This window comes from Penicillium cosmopolitanum (genome assembly GCF_028827165.1).
Source record: "Penicillium cosmopolitanum strain IBT 29677 chromosome Unknown utg000009l:1.0-9042332.0:1.0-9050551.0, whole genome shotgun sequence".
Taxonomy (NCBI): domain Eukaryota; kingdom Fungi; phylum Ascomycota; class Eurotiomycetes; order Eurotiales; family Aspergillaceae; genus Penicillium; species Penicillium cosmopolitanum.
Genome location: NW_026622679.1, coordinates 8,865,438 through 8,886,951, shown reverse-complemented (window position 1 = coordinate 8,886,951; position 21,514 = coordinate 8,865,438). Strand labels below are relative to the sequence as shown.

The window sequence follows — 21,514 nt, the reverse complement described above, 5'->3', positions numbered from 1 at the left end:
GGTCACTGCACCCTTGAGTGCTGGTGCTGTTCTAGCCATCGATAGGTCGAACTCACGGATGAAGACAGAAAATATATGAAAGAGAGTTCAAGGAAATTACTCGAGTCTTTCAACTACCTTGAGCCCGTGGGAAATTGGTATTTCGATCGATTAAGATCCGGAGAGCTTTCAGAAACCTCTACCTCAAGCCCCAAAAATGGAAAGGAACTTTTGCACGGATTTTTGGATGAGGCTTCGTTGACCGGGGAGGTTCATGAGAAAATATCCTGAAACCGCTGTCCGATTATTGATGAGCATGATGATACTAAGTGCTCATGTATTACATCCAATACTTTAGACCTGGATATCCATGCTACTAATATGGTTCCTGGCTCACAGTATCATTTACTTTGACGTTGATGGGGCGGAAAGGCTATTCATCCAATTCCACTTGCTCCACCCCTCACGAAGACTTTTGGCGTGAATGGCCTAGCTAGTATGGTCTGGTCCCAGAAAAGACAGTGGGTTGGATCGGCAGCACGGGTAATTCTGATCTCCCAGGTGCCATAGATGTCAACTTGACTTTGAGTGAGCCATTGCGGGCGGTTTCAATTTCTGATTCATGTTACGGCGTCTCTATTGTCAAATACATGGGCGATCTCAATCTATTTTCGCACGTCTGGTAATAAGTTTGAAGACCTTCCTAGTGGGATCCCTAACTCCCTTTAACCTAAAGGTATTTCCTAGTACTGGTATTTATTCAAGTCGGAAGGCTGTTAGCTTCCCATGTAGGTAACCATGTACCCGAGTCTCTAAAACAACGTATAGATTTAAGTGACATAAACTGTAACTATTGAACAAGTTCATTGAAGAGTGTACTATAAGGCAGACTTGAATGAACCGATTTTTGATATCCGGGCCAGCCAATGCATGGCGCAGTCTGCTTCCGGTATAAAAATTGCAGCAGATGCTGCTATAGAGATTCGTAAAATCATGGCAGGTGGGAGACGACGCTTGAAACTGATAGAATCGCCTTGGGGACAGGAGGAGTGGGTGTTCAATGTATTGAGCATTCGAATGGATTTATAGCCATTCATCAACCACTCGGAATGCCGTCCGAAAGTTCGGGATAGTGGAGGCCTGACAACTTGACACTTCATGAGTCCTGGGCCTGGACGTGGGCATCGACTTGGGCTTGGGCCTCGGCGGGGATAAGATGAGTTGGTCTAGGCTTGGCGTTCTTGCGGAACCAACGTTCATCATCGGGGTTAAATCCACCTTTGCCGAAATATGCCCACTCCTCGGTCTCCATCATGTAGTCCTCTGGGATGAAAGGGGTGCCATCGGCCTTCTCTCGCTCCAGCAGCTCAAAGAAGCGCTGGTAGTCAATGCGGGTGTGCCACTTGCCGTTTACCTTGAATCTGTCCGATGCGATCAGGATACAGCAACTGTGGGCATGCTCCGCAGCAATGCCATAGTGCAGACCCCGACGCTCTAGCTCCGCGTTAAGCGCAACACAGAACGCGGCGACCTCTTCGTAGAAAGGCACGTTCTTCATTGTCAGACCGGCTCCGGCGCTGGTGCTGGTTCCGCAAAAGGTGACACCCTTGATCTCGACCAGGCCCGGCAGTGCTTTCTCAACCAGGTTCGCGTATCCCTGCACTTCATCATCAACGTTGAATCCATTGACCAGAGTAAGTCGGAAAACAGTGCGCTGGTAGCTTCGCTTTTCGCGAAGAATATCCATGCAGCGTTGGAATCGCTCCCAAAAGTCGCGGTGCAGGGGGCGATCGATCTTGCGTAGACTCTCGCGGTTGCTGGCGTCGATCGAGACGTAAAGCTGGGTGACACGGTACAGTGCCTCCAGTTGGTCGGGGTGCTGGGCATTGCAGACAAGGAAACTGGAGATGCGCTCATTGTGCAGCATTTCAAGGAAGCGGTTGATGTGAGGATAGAAGATGGGTTCACCGACAAGACTCAGGGCGCAGTGTCGGATGCGCATCGCCTCGGCAAAGCGCTCCGCACGAACACCGGGGACACCGCGCAGCATCTTAATCTTCTTATAATGGCCCTCCTTCACACCATTGAAGATCAGTTCGGGCTCGTCCACCTTCCAGCGCCATGTGGTTCCCACAGGGTTTGTGCCGTGACGCCAGCAGAAAATGCACTTGTTACTGCAAGAGAGCGAAGGTGTGGCTTCCATGCACAGGTGAGATTTGATACCGTAGAACGAGTATTTGTAGCATGAACCGCGGCCACGCAGAGCAGACTTGGTCCAGCGACAGATCTTCACACCGGAGTGCGAGCCAACAATAGAGTATCCTTGCTTGGTCAGAGCGGTGTAGGTCGGAGAGGTCTTGGGGACCATCTCTTTGGCGGTTTCTGTGACGGTGACGGCTTTTCCAACGGTGGTAAAGTCAACAGGGAGTGGCGCGGCGGAATCACCATTCATCTTGATATCTTCAAGATCGACCATGGTTGAGGACTTCTTCTTTCCACTTTGCGACTCGTCCTCGTCCTCCACATCTTCCTCGTCACTCTCCATCGCATCACCGCTGCCACGAACACCCTCACCAAGTCCTCCGTACTCCAGAATGTCTCCAAAGATATCCAGCAGACCTTCAGTCCAGTCCTTCAGGGCATTCTCAGCATCGCTCTTGACATCACCCATACCCAATGGATACACACGCTTGCGACCGGTCAGTTTGGCCATCCAGCGATCGACCTCCTTGGCCTGCGAGCAGAATCCCTGCTCTTCGGTTGGCCATTCTTCCTTGTCACCAAAACCGAAGACCGAGTAACCCGCCAAGTTAGCCAGGGGCGCCGTGTCGATTCGGAAGTCATTGTGGGTTTCATCCAGGTGACCCAAGAAGGTGCTGAGTACAGTGTCGATGTTATAGGTGGGGATCAGGATACAGTAAACGTAGCGGGTATCGGGGGAGGACGACGGCGGGACCGTGGTGAAGAAATCGTCAAAGTCGATGTAGGAGATGTCATGGAGTTGGGGGGGGAAGAATGCCTCGTTCGCGGTTCTCCGAGCCAGCCTGCTTTTCAGCGGCAACGCGCAGATCTTCCAGAAGCACATTGGCATATCGCTCGGTGGTGGTGGTCAACGAGGCGAAGAAGACAATAGGCTGGATGAAAGACACCGGAGGGCCATTGTCATTATCTTCGTTGGATGGACGGCGGCCGCCGATGGTCTTTGCTGGCTTCTTCTTCCCTTGCACGCGCTTAGGTCCCGATGCCGGCTTCACAGACTTGGGCGCGGGCTTGAAAATTTCCTTTGTGGTAGGGTTCTGAGGGGCGATCGGTTTTTCTGCGGGGGCATCGAGTTTCTGAGATTTCTCGGGCGATTGGCCACGGGGCGAGACGGGGACTGAGGATGAGGCAGCGGTCTTGGGTCGCGACTGGGATTGAGTGTAGACACGGAGAGTGACGAAGAAGATGGACACGGCGACGAGGATGGGCAGACGATAGGCATGCCAGACAGCCAAAAGGCCTGAGAAGAAAAATGTTAGCGCGGGGGGTGGCAAGTAGAAGAGAGGAGCGTGTATAACTCACTGTCAGTCATGGCTGGCGCGCCAGTCATTATGTATAGACCTAGGTATGTGTTCAAAGGAAATTGAACAAACCGAGAGTGTTGAGACTGAAAAGAAGGCCCTCGAAGCAGAGAGTTGAAATGAAAAAGAGTGCGGGAGAAAAGGTCGAGCGGGGCGGAGTGGGCGGAGTGCGGAGCGGAGCAATGAGCATCTCGTGATTACAGAGTGTAGTAGTGTATAGAGTATAGAGTATAGAGTATAGATAGTATATATAGTATATATACATTGGATAGCACAACTGATATAATCTACTACTGCTACTACTACTACTACTACTACTATTACTACTACTACTACTACTACTACTACTACTACTACTACTATTACTACTACTACTACTATTACTACTACTACTACTACTACTACTACTACTACTACTACTACTACTACTATTATTATTATTACTACTACTACTACTACTACTACTACTACTACTACTACTACTACTATTACTACTACTACTACTACTACTACTACTACTAGTGACTAACAGATTATAGTATGGACATACTCCGAGTCTTATTACTCTACTAGTACATGTATTATACCTCAAGTTTACCTAGGTATTTACCGAAACAGAGTCTAGTTGATGTTGCAATCATGTTTGTGGTCTTCATTCAAGACGATAGACATACGTAGGTATCCATGTATACTGATACTAGTACTATCGCATCCATGTGGCCATCGGTCCAGATATTACCATAAAGTCCCCAAGAGTATCAGGTCTAAAGGTCAACTGTACTAGTATTTGCTGATTCAAGCACACCAGCAGACTATTCTTCTGTGTCCATGCTGTTTATGCTATACTCTACTAATACTGGTATACACTCACGTGATCTGTGGTGGTATCTCAACGTTGACTCGGACTCTTTCTACTCTTTCTACTCTTTCTACTATTTTTACTCTTTCTACTCCTCATCTTCGGAGAGTATTCGGTTGGGAGATTCCATGCACACATACATGGACTACTAGTGGCTATCACTTCCCCTCCCCTTCATCCTCACGTTGGCACTATTTTATTTATCTCCCTCACTTAAGTGGACCCGCCAGCCTGGGAGTCCCTAGTCCCTCCGCATTTCCCCCCTTCAACTCTCACGCCATGCCAATCGACGAGAAAGACAAAGTGCAAGCGAAGACAACCCCCGCCCACTCTTCGGAGTCTGCTCCTCGGGCTGTCCTTCAACACAAATCTTCTACTCGCAATTGGCTGTTCTTTCTTCTCGTTCTGGTCGGAGCAGGATGGTTTCTTGGACCCCGCTGTTCGCACCGGATGCTCCGCACGCCGGCCACCCTGCAGGATCGCGTGCATAACATCTTAACAAACACCCCGTTGATCGGTGAGTTTCACTTCCTCGACAACCTCTATTTTGACTAATCCCTATTCTAGATGGCCATGATGACTTCCCCATCCTGATCCGAGAGCGGTATCACAACCACATCTATGGCTCCAACTTCACCGAGTCCTTTATCCATGGAAATCTTTCCGGTCATGTCGATCTGCCTCGTCTAAGGCGTGGCTATGTTGGTGGCACCTTTTGGAGTGTCTTCGTTCCATGCCCCGCAGATGGCACGGACTTTTCCGATGAGAATTATGCACCGAGTCAGGAACCTCCCAGTGCACAGGCACAAACAACCCCATGCTGACCAATTCCATGCAGGTGTTCGGCAAACCGTCGAACAGGTTGATCTCATGGCGCGTGTGCAAAAGGCCTTTCCCGAGATCTTTTCGAGGCCTCCCAACGGCACCACCGCTTTGCAGGCATTCCAGGAAGGCAAGATCATCTCGCCGCTAGGTATTGAGGGCCTGCAATCAATCGGCAATTCGCTCGCCCACCTCCGGATGTTCTACGATATGGGTGTCTCCTACGCGACACTAACCCACAACTGCCACAACAAGTACGCCGATGCGGCCCTCGTCGAGCTGCCGGGCGGTGGTATCAAGAAGGCGGACCCGATTTGGCATGGTGTGAGCCCAGCTGGTCAAGACCTCATTTACGAAATGAACCGTCTCAGGAATGATCATTGACCTGGCTCATGTCAGCGTGCAGACTATGCGTGATGTACTGGGCGCTGGCAAGTCCGAATGGCCTGGCAGTCGAGCTCCAGTGATCTTCAGCCACAGCTCGGCACACGCTCTGTGCCCGCATCCGCGTAATGTACCAGACGATGTGCTGGCGCTTGTTCAGAAGACCAAGTCAATCGTCATGGTTAATTTTGCTCCAGACTTTATCTCTTGCACCGCTTCCGACAACGAGAATGGTCTTCCCGATACGGATCTGGAGCATGCGACCCTGGAGCGGGTGGCAGACCACATCGTGCACATTGGAACCGTCGCTGGATTTGACTATGTCGGGCTAGGAAGTGACTTTGATGGTATTCCGACTACGCCGCAGGGGTTGGAGGATGTATCCAAATTCCCGAACCTGATCGCCGAGCTGCTGCGGCGGGGCGTGAGTGATGAGGACGCAGGTAAAGTGGCCGGAGGCAACCTGCTGCGCGTGTGGCGGCAGGTTGATCAAGTTGCATTGGAAATGCAAGCCAGAGGGGACCACCCCGCCGAGGATTAACTTAGTAAATATAATACTAGTAGTATATTGATTGGTTGAAAGCGTTTGCAATCATATGAAATTGTTTCAGCTCAGTACTGAGCCTACCATCAATGTGGTTGAATTGCCCATTGTATCCCTTTAGTATATACATTATAGAGATTCCTTCGTAGACCCGGCTTGCTGCTTTCGAAACCAAGCAAAGGCCCGCACAAGATTCGGTCCATGATTCCAATTCGCAGCTAACGGCAGTTGGAATTTGCCTGTATTGGACTGCATGACTTCTCGCACCTCCTCTTCCAACGCCCAGTCAAAGGCCTGGTGCTCGGTCGGTTCCAGGCGAACGGGGATCTCATCATAGGGCCCTGTGGCCTCGTAGACATCGACGATGAAGGAGTATTTGGCGATACGCAGCATATCACCGTTTCGGCGTAGATGTTGCCAACTGTCGACGGCCACAAGATCCACAATGCGCGACACATTGAGTCCTGTTTCTTCCAGGACCTCGCGCACCACGCCGTCTAGCAGAGTCTGGTCGATATCGGGCTCACTGGCACCACCGGGGCCTTCCCAACAGCCGCCCATTGTGTCAGTCAAGGCGCGCTGGATCAGCAGAATGCGCGGGCTGGAATTGGCATTGGTAGATGGGGGCTCGGCGAAGATGTACCCGCCGACACCGAAACTTTCGAATTCGGGTCGACTGGCGCTAAGCTCGGCCAGGGGTACATTGAGATATTCCAGATGGGGGGCAACTGTGTATGGAGGGGCCATTGTTGGGGGATAGGTTGTGTTTGTGTTTGTGTTGTCGATGGGTGGGGAGGATTGATAAACAACTTGAACTTTCAACTTGAATCCCAATGACTCAGGCGGAATACGAGGCTGATGAGGCTGATGAGGCTCCAGCATTTATGTCGTCGACGCCTTCCAGAATCAGGCATAAGCGTATTTTATAGTTTTGGAGGGGATAGGATACTCTTTATCCATTGGTGTTTTTTGGCCAAAAAAGGGCAAGAGATTCAAGTTGTGGTTACGTTACAATGCATGGCATAGACAAAGTATAGACAAAGCATAGATGTTATGGTCGCCCCGCATTGATGTTTCATACTAGTATACTCAATCAGAAAAAAATAGTATTGTTTTTCAACCTGACAGACCTTGCATACTACTAGTAGTACATTCTACGAGTAGTTAAACATTATCTGAAGCAAAAGACTACTCCTTAGTACCGGTGGACAGATATTGGGGAGTGCATGGACTAAATGATCTCAGTAAATCCCAACCAAGTTGTCAATATGACTATTTTCACGGTTGATCATTGGCAATTTATCTATTTTAGTCTATTTTCTATTATTTCTGCATTTTACAGGACTACCTAGGACTACCTAGGCTGAGGTTTGATACTTCATACTTCCTATGACTGTGACTCACCGCCTCGGGACATGCAGAAAGCCACCGCAAGTCACGATGCACAACCATCAGAGCTCTCTTCTCTCTTTTCTGATCTGATCACATACCAACACTTGTATTTTTCAACACAACCATGACACAGTCCGGCAAGGCCACAGCCGGCGTGCTGCAGATCCCAGCAACGGCCACTCAGAAATCCGGATCCACGAAGAAGACTCCCAAACCCCCCGCCCCACGGCTCAAGCTACTCATTCGTCGCCTGCCGCCAGGACTGACTCAGGTCGAGCTTGAAACCGCTCTAGGCGACGAATGGAAGACAGGTGCCGGCAAGGTCGACTGGCTTCAATACAAGCCCGGCAAGGTTTCGAAGGAGTTAGTCACTATGACCATGACTATCACGATGAATATACAACAAGAACTAACCAAAGCACCTCTTTTCTACAGCCCTGCCAAACCATCCCGTCCCTCTAGAGCATACCTTCATCTCACCTCGAACGAACATGTCACCCCACTCTCGGATCGCGTCCGACAGACCTCATTCCAGGATGCCCGCCACACATCCAACGATCCAGTACTCCTGGGACCGCCATCCCTCGAGTTTGCGCCATACGCAAAAACCCCCAGCCACAGAATCCGCAAGGACGCCCGCCAGGGCACGATCGACCAAGACCCAGATTTCATCGCCTTCCTCGAAAGCCTCACCCAGCCGATCGCCAAACCCGCCCCCGTGGACTCGACCGAGAACGAGGAGAAGAAGGCAGCAATTCTAACAACCCCTCTGGTTCAATATATCAAGGACAAAAAGGCCAGCAAGGCCAAGGAAAGCGCAAGCTCAAAGTCCAAGCACGGCCGCGGAGAGAAAGAGTCCAAGCAAGAAAAGGTTCAAGCAAAGAAGCTCCTCCAACGACCCGACAAGGAAGCCGCCACAACTACAACATCCGAGAAAAAGGCCAAAGGCGACAAGGTGGGCAAGGAATCCAGCAAAGCAGCGAAGCAGGCTACAACTACGACAAAATCCGGAAAAGCAAGTGCTACAACCACACCAAAGGAGTCTACAAATGCCACAGGACCCGAACGAAAGCGAGAACGAGGCAATGTCGCCGCAGCAGCTAAGATCTTGCAGCGGGATCTTGGACTCTCGTCTGCTTCTGGAACCGGGGGCCGACGGCGCGGGAAGGGTGGATCGACCGAGGCTGGCACGCCGAAGAATGAGAGCTCGCGCGATTCGTCCGTGCCTGGACCTGGACCTGCTGCGGAGGGAAGCAAGAAGGAAACGAACAAGTCTGGCAAAAACGCAGCCAAGGCCAAGGACGCCGCAAAGGACACCGCAAAGGAAGCCGAAGCTTCGTCCCGAACCTCGGAAGCCCAACCTCCTCCCTCCACCGCGAATGCCAATACCAGTACCAACAATGCGCCCGCGAAACAAGCCAAGGGCGCCAAAGGAAAACCCGCTGCCAACCCCGCACCGACCGCAACACAGGCCTTCCTCAAACATGCCAATCCGTCGCAGGGTGTGACGGAGCCACTCTTGGAAGAGGCATTTGGGGTCTTTGGATCGGTGGCCAGGGTGGAAATTGATAAGAAGAAGGGATTCGGGTATGTGGATTTTGCGGAGCCGGAGGGGCTACAGAAGGCGATGGCTGCTAGTCCAGTGACGGTGGGACAGAGCCAGGTGGTCGTGCTCGAGCGCAAGGCGAATCCCGGGGGAGAGAAGACACGAAAGGGGCGAGGAGAGGGTGCAACCAAGAAGGATGCCGGTGGTGGAAAGGACGTCGGTGGAAAGGATGGTCCTGTCAAGGATGTACCTGTAAAGGACGGTGCTGGTGCTGGTTCTGGGAATACAGGCTCGTCGCGCGGATCGCGCGGTGGACGAGGCAATCGCAACAAAGCCAAGGGCGATGGCAAGGGGGAGGGTAAGCGAGAAGCGAAAGGAGAGAAAGGAGAGAAAGGAGCAGAGAAGAGCGTGAAACCGAGCGAGTAAGAGTAGATGAGGTAGATGATTCATGAGATGAAATGAAATGATACCCGGATGCTAACACTCCAATATCAAAATGCTGTACCTGAAGGGTCACGTGTTGCAGGCGGAGCCGCAACCGCAAATTTTCAAGGTTACTGACAGGCTTCATTCACTACAATGAACATGGCTACAATTGGGAATCGAGTTCCAAAAGGTTGAAGTTCTTGATAAGAAAATTGATTCATTCTATGTACTGGGTATTGTTGTCGAAATTGCCATGTTGGAAGAAGCATCTCTGACAGCTCCGAAGGAAATCTCCCACATCAAAGAGAAATCGATCAAAACCTTTCAGACCTCCTCGACACCCACCAGGACCAGCCGACCGAAGTCAGACACCGAGACCAGGTCAAGATCATCACCACTCCCTGGACATTAACACAGAACCGTGAGGAACGCGTAGCAGTCGAGGCGGAAGTAAAAAGGTTTCACTTTAGGGCATCGAGGACATGCAGTCATCAGCAAGGGTGGAGATTCTGTGGCTCTTATAAAGAGCTTAGAAGAGGACGTCTACTCTAAAGTGATTCTTTGAACTGTGAGGTTGTTAGTAAATGTATTCACATTGTGAACACTATAGGGGGGGATCACTAACGTAGAGTCGCTTAAAAAACAGAAGAAGGTCCGGAGGGCAACGGCCTCTTATACTCAGGCAGTCCTGGGCGGTGAGTCCGGTGTAAGCGAGACTGGCATTTGTTTGTATGGTTTGTCACTTTGTCAGCCATCTTCCACCAATCACAGAGCTGCCTTAGTCCACTGGGAGAGTCCACTGCAGAAAATTTCTATCAGTGTCTCTCTGCTGATTGGTTGGAATATACCAAACTCCTCCACTGCCTTTATTTACATTACTCACACCAATCCATTTTTGGCTGTGTACTCCGTAAGCTAAGGAAGACTCGAGGGCACTCGGAACTCGCCCGGCTTGCCGATATTCTGATGTTCTGCCGGGTCGGGTTGCCTCGGCTAATATCCGGAATCTCCTCATGCGAGATGTATACCTCGTATAGGGTTAACTTGTAAATCACACCTGGGTACTTGAACCCAAAATATAGAATAAGAATGAAAAGTACATCTGATTTATTCCTAAAAAAATTAACAATAAGAAAACAAAGGACGTAAATGATAATGCCATAATGATCATGATGGAGTTGGATTCACAGGGCTGACTCGACTTTTTGTGGTGTCCTGGATATATATATGGACCACCTAATTAGAGTACAGCAGGACCATCACTCCAACCAAAGATAATGGCTACTACTAGTAGTACTACCTAGGTATTAGCCCTAGTCAACAAACACCTACGGTCGATAGCCTTGGAACTGGAGTCTCTTAAGTCCATTAGCACCAGCTCAAATTATTCTTTTAGTGTATAAGAGGCAAATAAATCAATAACACCTGATTAAATCATGGGCAATAAGCAACTATGTATTCCTCTAATTAGGGATGTCGAGTACATACGACCATAGGGTGTGGAGAACAGGGCTTCCCGTCCGCTCAGCCGTACTTAAGCCACACGCCGGCAGGTTAGTAGTATGGTGGGTGACCACATGCGAATCCCTGCTGTTGTATGTTTTTGTTCACCCATTATTTTTGATTCGTTGGGGAAAGTGCCCTTGCCGCCCTACCACTTCAGTCCCTTCAGCCCCGCACCTGAATGCCCTGAGCGCCCCTGAACGGATAACGTAGCCACTCAGCTAAACCTGCCGTGCTTTTTCTCATCACACATACGCCCTGCCGTGGTGCCTTGCTCCGGTCTACTGCTGACAGGCGGACCAGATACACTGTTGCCATCACTACTGCCTGGTCTAGGATTGGCTACCTTATATTAAAAGAGGCAGTGAAGCTCTTGTCAGTAGCGGAAGAATAATTAGTAATTAGTATGGTCGTTCTTCCTCGCTGTTTTTTCTACTGTCTTCCTACCGCTTACTCCCTTGGATTAATAAGCCCTGTAAGCGTTAGAATCGACCTGCTACTGTATTGCATCTCTACAGTTTGTTAATTATCCTCTTTTAGATATGTTAAAGTATGTGAGGACTCGGGATAAATGATATTTATGTAGTATTGACGAAAAGTAATAAAGCTGAAGAAAGGAAAGAGAGGTAAGCTCTTGCAGTTGTTATGGTACAGATGGAACGGACGGTAGTGGGTTACGTGATCGGGTACGTAACTCTATAACATTGGGTTCGTTACAAAGTACAATACTACTAATTTAAAGCTCTTTAGGAACCTAAGATTGATATTACTGTAGGATGAGGATAATCAGATATATTTTATAAAACTAGTATACTAGTATACTAGTTTGTGGGTAGACTCAGCCTTTCTGCCAATATTTGATGATTGTATAGGGAGAAAGCGATAGCTATTAATAGATGAGTTATAGATGTTGTTTTTTTCTATCTATACATAGAATTACTATACAATCTGAATGAACAGAAATTGCTTAGATTTAATAGTGTTTACAGAGCTTTATAGATTTACTAAGCTGTGCCTAGAATTTGGAAAGGAATGAAAGTGATCGAGTCTAGAGGAGGAAACAGTATGATAGGTTGACAGTATAATGGGGGCCAGTGACTGAACTATTAAGCCTGATTAGAAGATTCAGATTCTATAAGACAAAGTCTCTTTGCTGGATTGCTAGGTGTCCTAGAGCCGTACTGCTTTGAGAAAGACATAATGGTACGCCTTTGTTGGAGTAGTCTGACAATATTATAATAGCCTTCTGATGAGGCAGCGTAGAGAGCATTACTATATATGAGGTAATGTATGTTAAAGTCTGCTCCCTGATCTAACAGTAGTCTGACAATCTCTTAATAGCCTCTCTGTAAGGCAGCCTAGAGAGTATTGCCATACTCGCCACTCTATACGTTAACGTCTGCTCCCTGGTCTAAGAGTAGTCTGATAATTTTACAATAGCCTCCCTGTAAGGCAGCCTGGAGAGAATTGCTATATAAGCCGCCTTGTACGTTGATATCTGCTCCCTTACTAAAAAGGCATTATACAGTCGCTATAAGTCCAATAAAGCAAGCTGGCTCCCTTTAGAGGACCAGGGTTAAAGTTCCAAGGTCTATTTAGCTGATATAGACGAGCCTATTGTTGAAATGCCAATTTATTTTCCAAGAAACTGACTGTCATTTAGACTGTATCTTCGGAATCTTGAGCTAATGCAGCATGGCCTACCTAGAGTTCTGCTGTATATCTTGCCATCAGAGAATCCCCCTTTATTACATTATAGCTATAGTTAATGCCTATAAGATAAATAGAGCACATCTTTGTAATAGAAATGCTGGTAGTTATAATCTTAAAATAATTCACTCTAAGAAGATACACTTTGACAGAAAAGTTGTAACGAACTGGTGTTGTTACCATTCGTGGATGCCTCATGCCTACGGCACCCATCTAGGCATCCACGCCTACACCTGTGTATCTAGCCTTCCATCTTAGCTTCCTTCTTATTCTCCTCAAGCTATTACTTTCGTCGAACAGCTACTGTTTCCTTTGCTTTGTATGCGACGCCGTATCTTGATCTCTGTGAGTACTTGAGCATCCTCACAATAGGCGCCATACAAACCTTGGAAAATATACATAAAATATGTTCTTACCCGGGGCCTAGCTCCAGTTTTAACTATCTACAGTGTAGGATGGACTTGTCTTAGAGAAAATAAATAATTACAAAAACAACTAATAACTAGCTCTTATTCCAAGGTCTAATTTCAAGATATAAAAAATACTATTCCATATAAATTTTTGAAGATGTAAGAAACCGAAAAATCGGGAATTTTGGTATAGAAGGCAGGTGCATACATACGTGTACTCAGACTTTTGTCACTCGATGTACTATCTTGGCAAGTTAGTACAACTGCGGTCCAGCCGAATCTGGCCTTTGTTGAACATCCAAAGATAACCCCATTTGAATACCCATTGTGGTTTCCACATCGAATTGCCAGCCCTAAGAAAAAGTACCCCTTGTTAGTTGCGAGCAAGAAAGAAGTATATCCATTTCGACTCACCCCTTAGTATGCATGGAATTGAATGTAGTTATGCCGTTAGCGACAATTTGATCCAGCGCAGTGTTGATGAAAGTCTTCCACTCATCTTGCAGATCGGGAAGATTCAGGTTTTGGGGCAGAGCAGCATTGGGGTTGTTGTTATACTATGTCTGCCACTGACCCAGAAGGTCGTATATGGCCTCGTAAGTGGCACAGAATTTGCTCCAAACTGCCGGTTGGTTCATGTATGTGAAGATCATTCCAAGCTCTTTAGCTGAAAGGATCTGTTCTTCGGCCGACATGCGCTCGAAAACGTCTATATCGTTCGATTTCCCGGTAAAGAGCTACCGAGGGCCTCAGGTCAGCGATGAAAACACAGGCTGAAATACCAGATAAGCCGAAAACAAGAACTCACAATGCCCTTTCTCAGATTAGACCGGCCCATAAAAATAGTCAGCCGGTCAAGATGATCGATATTGTCGAGCTGATAAAGCATTAGCTCAAGGAATGGGACTCTTTTCCCGCTGACCCTCCATGGGAAAGTTGGATCAGATATCGAGAACAGATCCCTGATATCAGTGCAAGAGACTTTGGCCGAGCTCGTAGTTGCGGCGAATTTACTCGCCATGCCCTTATCAAGCCACCAAGTGAAAAAGTCACCAATCAGTTGCCCCTCAAAGACATGCTCAGCTAACTAAGTCAGCAGTCAATTTCTTCCAATTTTAACTAGTCTCGCCATCCTCAATACGTACTCTGATACTGGGCTCTCTCCATACTCCCAAGAGGGAACAGAATAGAAGGTCCCACCCACACTCTATCCGCCACGGGCTTCTCGAAAACGGCCCAATTGGTGCAGGACTGCGAGCTGTTTCCCCAGTACCGGGATATAGTGTCCCACCTTCCATTTTCGATGCCATCCCAGGGTCTCTGCGCATCCTTGGGAAAGGCAGGGTATCGGCCATTCCCATCAACATACCACTTCTCATCACCACATACTGAGACTTTCTTTCTTGAAAGCGTGACCAAGCCGCTCACTCGTCGATGTAGTTCTGAATGAGCATGGTGTTCATGAGAGAATCCATGATGATGAGAAGGCTGGAATTCCTCATTAGGTAGCTCGGCGTCCTCGCGTTTGCTGATGCTGAGATCCACATAATCAACCCACGGCCACGTACCGGATGGAATTTCTTCGCATGAATCACAGTCATCCAGATCACTATAGCCATACACGCAGTCCATGCAAGCGCAGCCACAGCACGAGTCTTCGTCTTACGGATCGTCGACATCGGCACACTCAACGCAATCGGTGCAGCTGCCACCGATCTTTCCTTTATTTTTGTTCATCATATTGCTTGCATTTTTGAGGGCCTGATTATCAAAGTTGACGAGCGTATCAGGATCTCCGAAAGCCTTACCAGCCTTGAGATTGAAAAAAGGGTCGTAATCACCGCGCGCCTGGAGAGAGTGGTACGCGGCTTCCTCTGTTATCAAGGAGTTGTTAGTCCCCTCGAGCTGTAAATCTCGTTTTGAATTGGACTTGTAAGGCGGCCAGCAAACTGCCTCATTGAGTTTTTGCTATTAAGCGTGTTAATAAAGCGTATATCTTAGGATTTATCTCGCTTTTGGTCAGAGGATATGATGCTCACACTGTCTATTCCCAACTCAACGTCATCGACCTTCCATTGCATCAAGTATCTAAGATTGAAAAGTCAGTTACCTGGAAGCAAAATCCAAATACTGCGCGTAGCGAACATACCCGTCATTGACATCCTGATAGATGCGCGTACTGCAAAGTCTGTCAGAACTCCCGTGACAGCATCCAGGGTGCAAAGTCAAACCTACGTGACATTGTGTTCCGAACACACCGTTCCATCAGAAGCAGTTTCACTAGGATGGAACCCAAATGTGATCAAGTTGTCGTATGTCAAACCAACCTTTAGGCCGTTAAAAACAGATCAAAAGCTTTCTGTAGGATAACTCACATCTGCCTTCCTCTTGATAGGACGACTATCACCTTCCCTAGTCTTAAAAGGCATCGTGAACTCCATGCCCATTCCGAAACGCATATATGTGCCTAGCGAAATCCGACCGCCATCTCCCTGCACCTCAAAAACTCTGTTAACGGTCCCAAATGAGATTTTATTATCAGCGCGGCCCTCAAAATCTTCCGCAACCTGATCTTTTGTTGGGGAAGGGTAGTAAGCAGTGATGTCGCCGAGATCAGTCTGAACACGACTAGTCAGACGACCGTTGAAGGAGACTCCAGGATCGGAGAAATCATAGTCCCCAGTTCCGTTGAGCGTAGCCATCTGATAGGTGATCGATGCATACGGACTAAAGGACATGAAAGCGCCATACTGACCACTGGTGATGGTGTCTCCTTGAAGATTGAAAGTTTCTGCCGGACTGAAAGATGGATTTCCTTTGTTGGCTTTCGTGATGTCGACCTTCCCCATGCCCGAGATTCCATAAGTCAAATCACTAGTGCCATCGACGGTCATAAACCCGTTGGCCTCTTTCACCGTGAAGTCACCGTAGAATTCGGTGGCGATAACCATTGACCAGCCGAAGAGGATCTTCGCGTCAACGGTGCCCTCGACGAAGGCACCAAACCCTTCACCGTACTCTTTACCATCAATCTGACACTTTGCCGCTCCCTGCCAGAAAATTGGGGCGCTGATGTCTTCTTTAAACTTGATGGGGCTACCCAGAGTAGCAGAAAAGTTGTTATTGGAATCGTAGAATCGATTTTTCCAGTTCTTGTTACTGGAAGAGTAGTATCGCTCAACAAGGTGTCGTTTGTCCGTGCTGTCCGTACCGGAGTCTCCAGGAGAGTCAACAAGCCATGGCCAGTAGCCATCGACATTGGAGAAGTCGGTGCGGATGCTGGTATTATTGCTGTCGCGACGCATAAGCCCAATATTGAAGTCAAATTTGAAGTCAAAGACTTGAGAGGTAGGGTTGCGCTTTCTAATGTGAGCGGATATATTTTGATCTAATCCCCTGGTGGTGTTAGCGAGAACCTTGGAACTTGAACTAGACATTTCTTTCTACAAACTTGCCTTCCGATTGCTCTAGGGCAATGGCTCTGGCGAAAGTGTTTGGAGAACACTGGGTACGTACATCTGTCAGCTATCCAGCAAATCTGGGATGCCTGTGTAGAAAGCGATTTTGAATCTTGTTCGAGGACTTACATTGTCGGGCATCTCCACGATAGTGCCTTCCACCCCTCTCTCGGCGACTCGGAAGCATCCTTCAATATCATTACTCAGACAGATGACCCGGGCTGTAAAAGTCGTGTCGGTATCTTTGACGTTCATATTGGCGGGACAGCTGAGAAAGACAAAGGGATCTGGCTGTCCTTCACGCTTTCGTAGCTGCGAAACAACATGGGAGTCACCAGCAAAAAGCAAAAATCCGAAGCCTGCCCCTGGACTCATGTCTCCGGCATCTGCCGCGCTACCAAATGTAGTCAGGCTATAGGTAGGAACAGTCCCAGCAAGTAGCATATCTTCGGGAAAGACGTATTTGAGGTCGACCGGGTCAAAAGTATTCGAGGTGCTGTTGAGATATTGCGCGTCTGAGATTGATCTCAGCGCGCCAAGGTAGTTATCGTCCAGGTCAATGGCCCAGACCATCAGACCAGACAGACCCATCTTGTTAGCGTAGTCAATCTTTTGTTTGAAAGTTCCCTCGTCGTCAAATGAGATCCAGTTGTTGCCGTTGTAAACCATGTATCTGACAGCAGCTTCTTTGTCTAAATACGCAGTGCCACCGGCATCACTGATGATGGATTGGATCTCGCGGTAGGACAGAATGCCTGCAGCATCTGTACACTTCCCCTTTGCACCGGGACCGCTGAACTCGCAACCGGGTTTCCAACACGATGTATCAGAGAGTTGGAACGACCTGCCGTAAAATCCTAATCCTAGGACGATGGCAGAGGGATCTACATCCACACGCCAGAAAAGGTCCAACGCGAGGTCAATCTCGGTCAAGTTTGTATGAGCAAGGACTTGGCTACCGATAGGGTTCTCGCTGTCCCAGACACCGTGCAGATCATACGCCATCAAATTGATCCAGTCAACATATTCTGTCATAGCCTTGATATCAAAATGACGCAGATACCAATAAGATGTAGGCGCGGTAAATGTTACCAGATATTGTTTACCACTTGCATTGACAGCTGCGCGAAGCTCTTTCAAGAATGTGGTATAGTTCACGCCGTCTGACTCCGAGCCTCCTCGATCATCAGCACCCGGATACTCCCAGTCAAAGTCAACTCCGTCATAGCCATACTCAGCAAGGAATCCAAGAAAATTCTGAATGAATGTGGCACGGTTGCATTTATTAGAGACTATAGTAGGAAAAACACTCTGATATTGACCAGGGTCACTAAAGGTCCATCCGCCAATAGCGATCATAATCTTCAAAGCTAGGTTTCGAGCTTTGAGATTACCTACAACCTTATAGACATCCGGTGACAGATCATCCATACTTGTCACTCGATAGTCCGGGCTAATATAGCCAAAGGCGATGTTAAGATGCGTGAGAAGATCGACTGGGATCTGGCCAACTCCCATGGTACCGCATACATGTTGAATATTCCATACTTCCCAGTAGCCGACGATCCGTTGTTATAAGTTGCTTCCTGAAGTAGCGGGCTTTGGCTGCGTGCAGTGAGATTAGCAGCCCTCTTCACAAAACTCGGTCGTGGTTCCGCAGAATCCGAATTCTGAGCAGCAGACATTCAGAGGGCATCCCGTCCCGGGGATGGCAGCGTTCTTGCTGCACTCTGCCTTAGCATCGCAGTTCGACTAGCAACCGGTTCCACAATAGGTGTCTTCATAACCACACCAGCCATCCACACCGCAGCAGGCTCCGTTGACGCAGGGGCTATCAGCAGAGCAGGTGTAGTCTTGTGGGCTCTTCGTCGATTGAAGCTGGGCGTTTGACGTAGCACCCAATGACCCTTGAAACAAATTGAAAAGGAATAGTAGTATAAGGAGTGAGTACACATGTTCCCTCACCGAGGCAAACATGGTTAGAAATGAATGTATCAACGGGGGTGTGTAGGTAGTCCAGGGCAATAGCAAGGAATAAAATGAAGTAAGGTGACTCGAGGAACAGAACATAAATATCCGAGATTTCACGGATATAAGTACAAACGATTGTTTTTTAAGTCATTTTGTAATTTCTCAGTATTTTTACAGGGCTAGGTAGTGGAACATTTCCCTGGGTGTTTGATACTTCCGAGAGCAACCGCATACTCCGTTGCGGAGCACAATCTTCCATCAGGTACGAGTAGTCTTGCGTTGAAACTTACTATGAGAGGTTCATGCGGGCCTTGTAACGCCACCGGCTGGTCTACACAGTACTAGCCAAATTTTATCACATCGCTCTAGAAAATGAAGCTAAAGCCGCTAGATTCACTCTTGGCTAGATCCGTTGCATCGCTTCGAAAATTGAAAAAAAGTGAATGTGTTCGGAAGCAGCGGGATACGAGGCATACTAGTCAGTACACGGAAATGAGCCCCATAGCGGTGTCAAACCCAAAACAGAACCATAGTGCTAATTTTCCTAAGAATACCTTGTACATATCAAGACTGGCACCGTGCAGCTATTGAGATTTTCTTTGCCTATGTAAATAAACATCCCGCAATTTAAGCTATTCCCTTAGTCTTAGCTTCTCACTTCACAGGTTGTCCATCATTTGCTTTCTTTTTCCGTGGCTCTCTTTATTCTGGTGATCAGAATATTCAAGGAACCATGAAGGTTCTGGTTATTACGCTTCATTTTTTAGCTATTGCAGAGGCTTTTCAATCTGATATCATATCCCGCGCAAGCACAAATTGTCCAACTTACACTGTTGGGACCGGTGATACTTGCATTGGCATCGGAAAGTCGCAAGATGTGACTTGGGCCCAGCTTATCGCTTGGAACTCTCAAATCAGCTCTACATGCTCGTACGTTGTCACACGCATTTAATTGAAGCACCCCACTAATAAACGAATATACAGCAATCTCGGAAATCTGGTGAAAAGTACTCTCTGCGTGAGCAATCCAGTGGGAAATTATGGCCTCGGAGGCATGACGAGTATTGTGACTACTACAGCGTAAATTACTACTATGGCTCAATAGTATTGCCCGCATACTAACTATGGTAGTTCGATCCCTTTCCCTACTGGTGATGGCACAAACTCTCGCTGTGGTCAATATTACAAGGTTGCCGCAAACGAGACTTGCACGACCATGACGGATAAATTCAGCATTCCTCGAAGCAATCTGTACGTGGCCTGTTATCATCTGGCAGGCAAGACAAAATCTAACGGTGATAGTCTTTTCTTGAATTCGGAGCTCTTTGAGAACTGCACGAATCTCCTTGCCGGCACCTATTACTGCGTACAACCGGTAGGGTATATTGCGACGTACTCGGGCTATGGAGAATCGTCGACTTCAACAGTGCCGTTTGACGAAACTCCTTCAACCTCGCTTCCTAGCGAGCCTCCAATGGTCTGGCCAACCGGGTCTAGCCCGATTGTCCCGCTTGCCAATGGAACCCGGAAAGACTGCAATAAGTTAGTTAAAGCATCCCAAGGAAATACTGGATGAGCTCTAAACTTATTTTAAGCTACATGTGGTTCTCTAGTGTAAACTTTACGGACAATACGGCCGCTGACTGTTGGAACCAAGCCTGGCTGTGGAATGTTTCTGACGAGGTTGGTTTACTTGATGTCTCTTGTGCAATTGTGAGTAATGACGAAATCTAGGAAATGATTCTCTGGAATCCATCTTTGGCATCGAATGAAACTTCGACATCATCTGCGGTATCCGCCACAGTGACTACAACTAGCCGGGCTCAATTTACACGATATCCGTGTACAATGGTGCCGAGTAGCTCTTATTGTGTCCGCCTCGCTACTTCCACCTCCAGCAGTAAGTCTCTCCAATAGGAAGTAAGCACGCCCATACTAACCCCAAGCCTTTCATCTTCCAGACAATACCACGGCTGTCAAAACGCCCGTTCCACGCGCGAGTGGTGAGATAGCTAACTGCACCGAATGGTATGCATCGCGAAGCAAGTACGACACATGCTTCAGTCTCATCACCGGTCGTCACATTTCAATGGAAGAGATCTACGCAATGAATCCGTCCGTTAAAAGTGACTGCAGCGGGATGCCTATTGGCACATACTACTGCGTTTCAACGTATGAAGGAGCTGTGGAGCCTGGGATCCCGGGATGGGTATCAAGCTCCAGCAGTCCCGTAAGCAGTATTCCACTGACTACCTCGACTGATGTTGGAAATGGAGTTTCGACGCCATCTCCAATCCAGACAGGCATGGTGTCAGCCTGTAATTAGTTTTACAAGGTCATCGCCGACGATGGATGTTATGATATTGCCAATGACAACGGGATCCCATTGGCGTCTTTCTACGCCTGGAATCCCGCAGTGAAACCGATTGCTCTAGACTACAGGCGAATGAGTACGTTTGCGTGGGTGTGAAGTCCTCTATCACTTCAGCTGTTGTAACTGCAACCACCTCTGTATCTGGCGTGACGACTCCACCTCCGATCCAAACAGGTATGGTTTCGACGTGTGATACCTTTTACGATGTTCGTTCCGGTGACTCGTGCTATGATATTGCTGATAGCCATGGTGTGTCGCTGGACTCTTTCTATGCTTGGAACCCAGCGGTCAAGACAGACTGCTCGGGACTTCAGCCAGATGAGTATGTCTGCGTTGGTGTCAAGGCAGCCACTGGAACCGGTGTCACGACGCCGTACCCTGTTCAGACGGGAATGGTTGCTACCTGTGACAAGTTTTACAAGGTCATCGCAGATGACTCGTGCGTCGATATTGCCAGTGGGAACGGAATTACAGCGGCTTCTTTCTACGCCTGGAACCCTGCCGTGAAGACCGACTGCTCCGGCTTACAAGCGAGTGAGTATGTGTGTGTCGGTGTATCTTCGTCATGATGTGAGC

General features: G+C 48.2%; 9 protein-coding genes across 9 annotated transcripts; 4 read left to right on the top strand and 5 right to left on the bottom strand.

Annotated features, from left to right (window-relative positions):
- Window positions 1–1,135: 1,135 nt before the first annotated feature.
- On the bottom strand, window positions 1,136–3,568 carry N7509_011426 (flavodoxin and radical SAM domain protein; the record flags this gene model as incomplete). Its single annotated transcript, XM_056636063.1, has 3 exons — window positions 1,136–2,998; window positions 3,063–3,478; window positions 3,541–3,568. 3 exons carry the CDS (start codon window positions 3,566–3,568, stop codon window positions 1,136–1,138), a joined length of 2,307 nt encoding a protein of 768 aa, XP_056486683.1.
- Window positions 3,569–3,658: 90 nt separating this feature from the next.
- N7509_011425 (uncharacterized protein) lies at window positions 3,659–4,061 on the top strand (the record flags this gene model as incomplete). Its single annotated transcript, XM_056636062.1, has 2 exons — window positions 3,659–3,732; window positions 3,812–4,061. The coding sequence occupies 2 exons, from the start codon at window positions 3,659–3,661 to the stop codon at window positions 4,059–4,061; spliced, it is 324 nt and encodes a 107-aa protein (XP_056486682.1).
- A 616-nt stretch (window positions 4,062–4,677) lies between these two features.
- On the top strand, window positions 4,678–6,145 carry N7509_011424 (putative dipeptidase; the record flags this gene model as incomplete). Its single annotated transcript, XM_056636061.1, has 4 exons — window positions 4,678–4,915; window positions 4,966–5,178; window positions 5,237–5,542; window positions 5,592–6,145. The coding sequence occupies 4 exons, from the start codon at window positions 4,678–4,680 to the stop codon at window positions 6,143–6,145; spliced, it is 1,311 nt and encodes a 436-aa protein (XP_056486681.1).
- A 132-nt stretch (window positions 6,146–6,277) lies between these two features.
- Window positions 6,278–6,895, bottom strand: N7509_011423 (NUDIX hydrolase; the record flags this gene model as incomplete). Its single annotated transcript, XM_056636060.1, has 1 exon — window positions 6,278–6,895. One exon carries the CDS (start codon window positions 6,893–6,895, stop codon window positions 6,278–6,280), a length of 618 nt encoding a protein of 205 aa, XP_056486680.1.
- A 769-nt stretch (window positions 6,896–7,664) lies between these two features.
- N7509_011422 (putative nonsense-mediated mRNA decay protein Upf3) lies at window positions 7,665–9,512 on the top strand (the record flags this gene model as incomplete). Its single annotated transcript, XM_056636059.1, has 1 exon — window positions 7,665–9,512. The coding sequence occupies one exon, from the start codon at window positions 7,665–7,667 to the stop codon at window positions 9,510–9,512; it is 1,848 nt and encodes a 615-aa protein (XP_056486679.1).
- A 4,757-nt stretch (window positions 9,513–14,269) lies between these two features.
- N7509_011421 (class v protein) lies at window positions 14,270–14,767 on the bottom strand (the record flags this gene model as incomplete). The annotated part of the gene is made up of 1 exon (XM_056636058.1): window positions 14,270–14,767. One exon carries the CDS (start codon window positions 14,765–14,767, stop codon window positions 14,270–14,272), a length of 498 nt encoding a protein of 165 aa, XP_056486678.1.
- A 716-nt stretch (window positions 14,768–15,483) lies between these two features.
- On the bottom strand, window positions 15,484–16,572 carry N7509_011420 (uncharacterized protein; the record flags this gene model as incomplete). The annotated part of the gene is made up of 1 exon (XM_056636057.1): window positions 15,484–16,572. The coding sequence occupies one exon, from the start codon at window positions 16,570–16,572 to the stop codon at window positions 15,484–15,486; it is 1,089 nt and encodes a 362-aa protein (XP_056486677.1).
- An 84-nt stretch (window positions 16,573–16,656) lies between these two features.
- Window positions 16,657–18,111, bottom strand: N7509_011419 (glycoside hydrolase family 18 protein; the record flags this gene model as incomplete). The annotated part of the gene is made up of 1 exon (XM_056636056.1): window positions 16,657–18,111. The coding sequence occupies one exon, from the start codon at window positions 18,109–18,111 to the stop codon at window positions 16,657–16,659; it is 1,455 nt and encodes a 484-aa protein (XP_056486676.1).
- Window positions 18,112–21,114: 3,003 nt separating this feature from the next.
- On the top strand, window positions 21,115–21,507 carry N7509_011418 (LysM peptidoglycan-binding domain-containing protein; the record flags this gene model as incomplete). Its single annotated transcript, XM_056636055.1, has 1 exon — window positions 21,115–21,507. The coding sequence occupies one exon, from the start codon at window positions 21,115–21,117 to the stop codon at window positions 21,505–21,507; it is 393 nt and encodes a 130-aa protein (XP_056486675.1).
- Window positions 21,508–21,514: the final 7 nt, after the last annotated feature.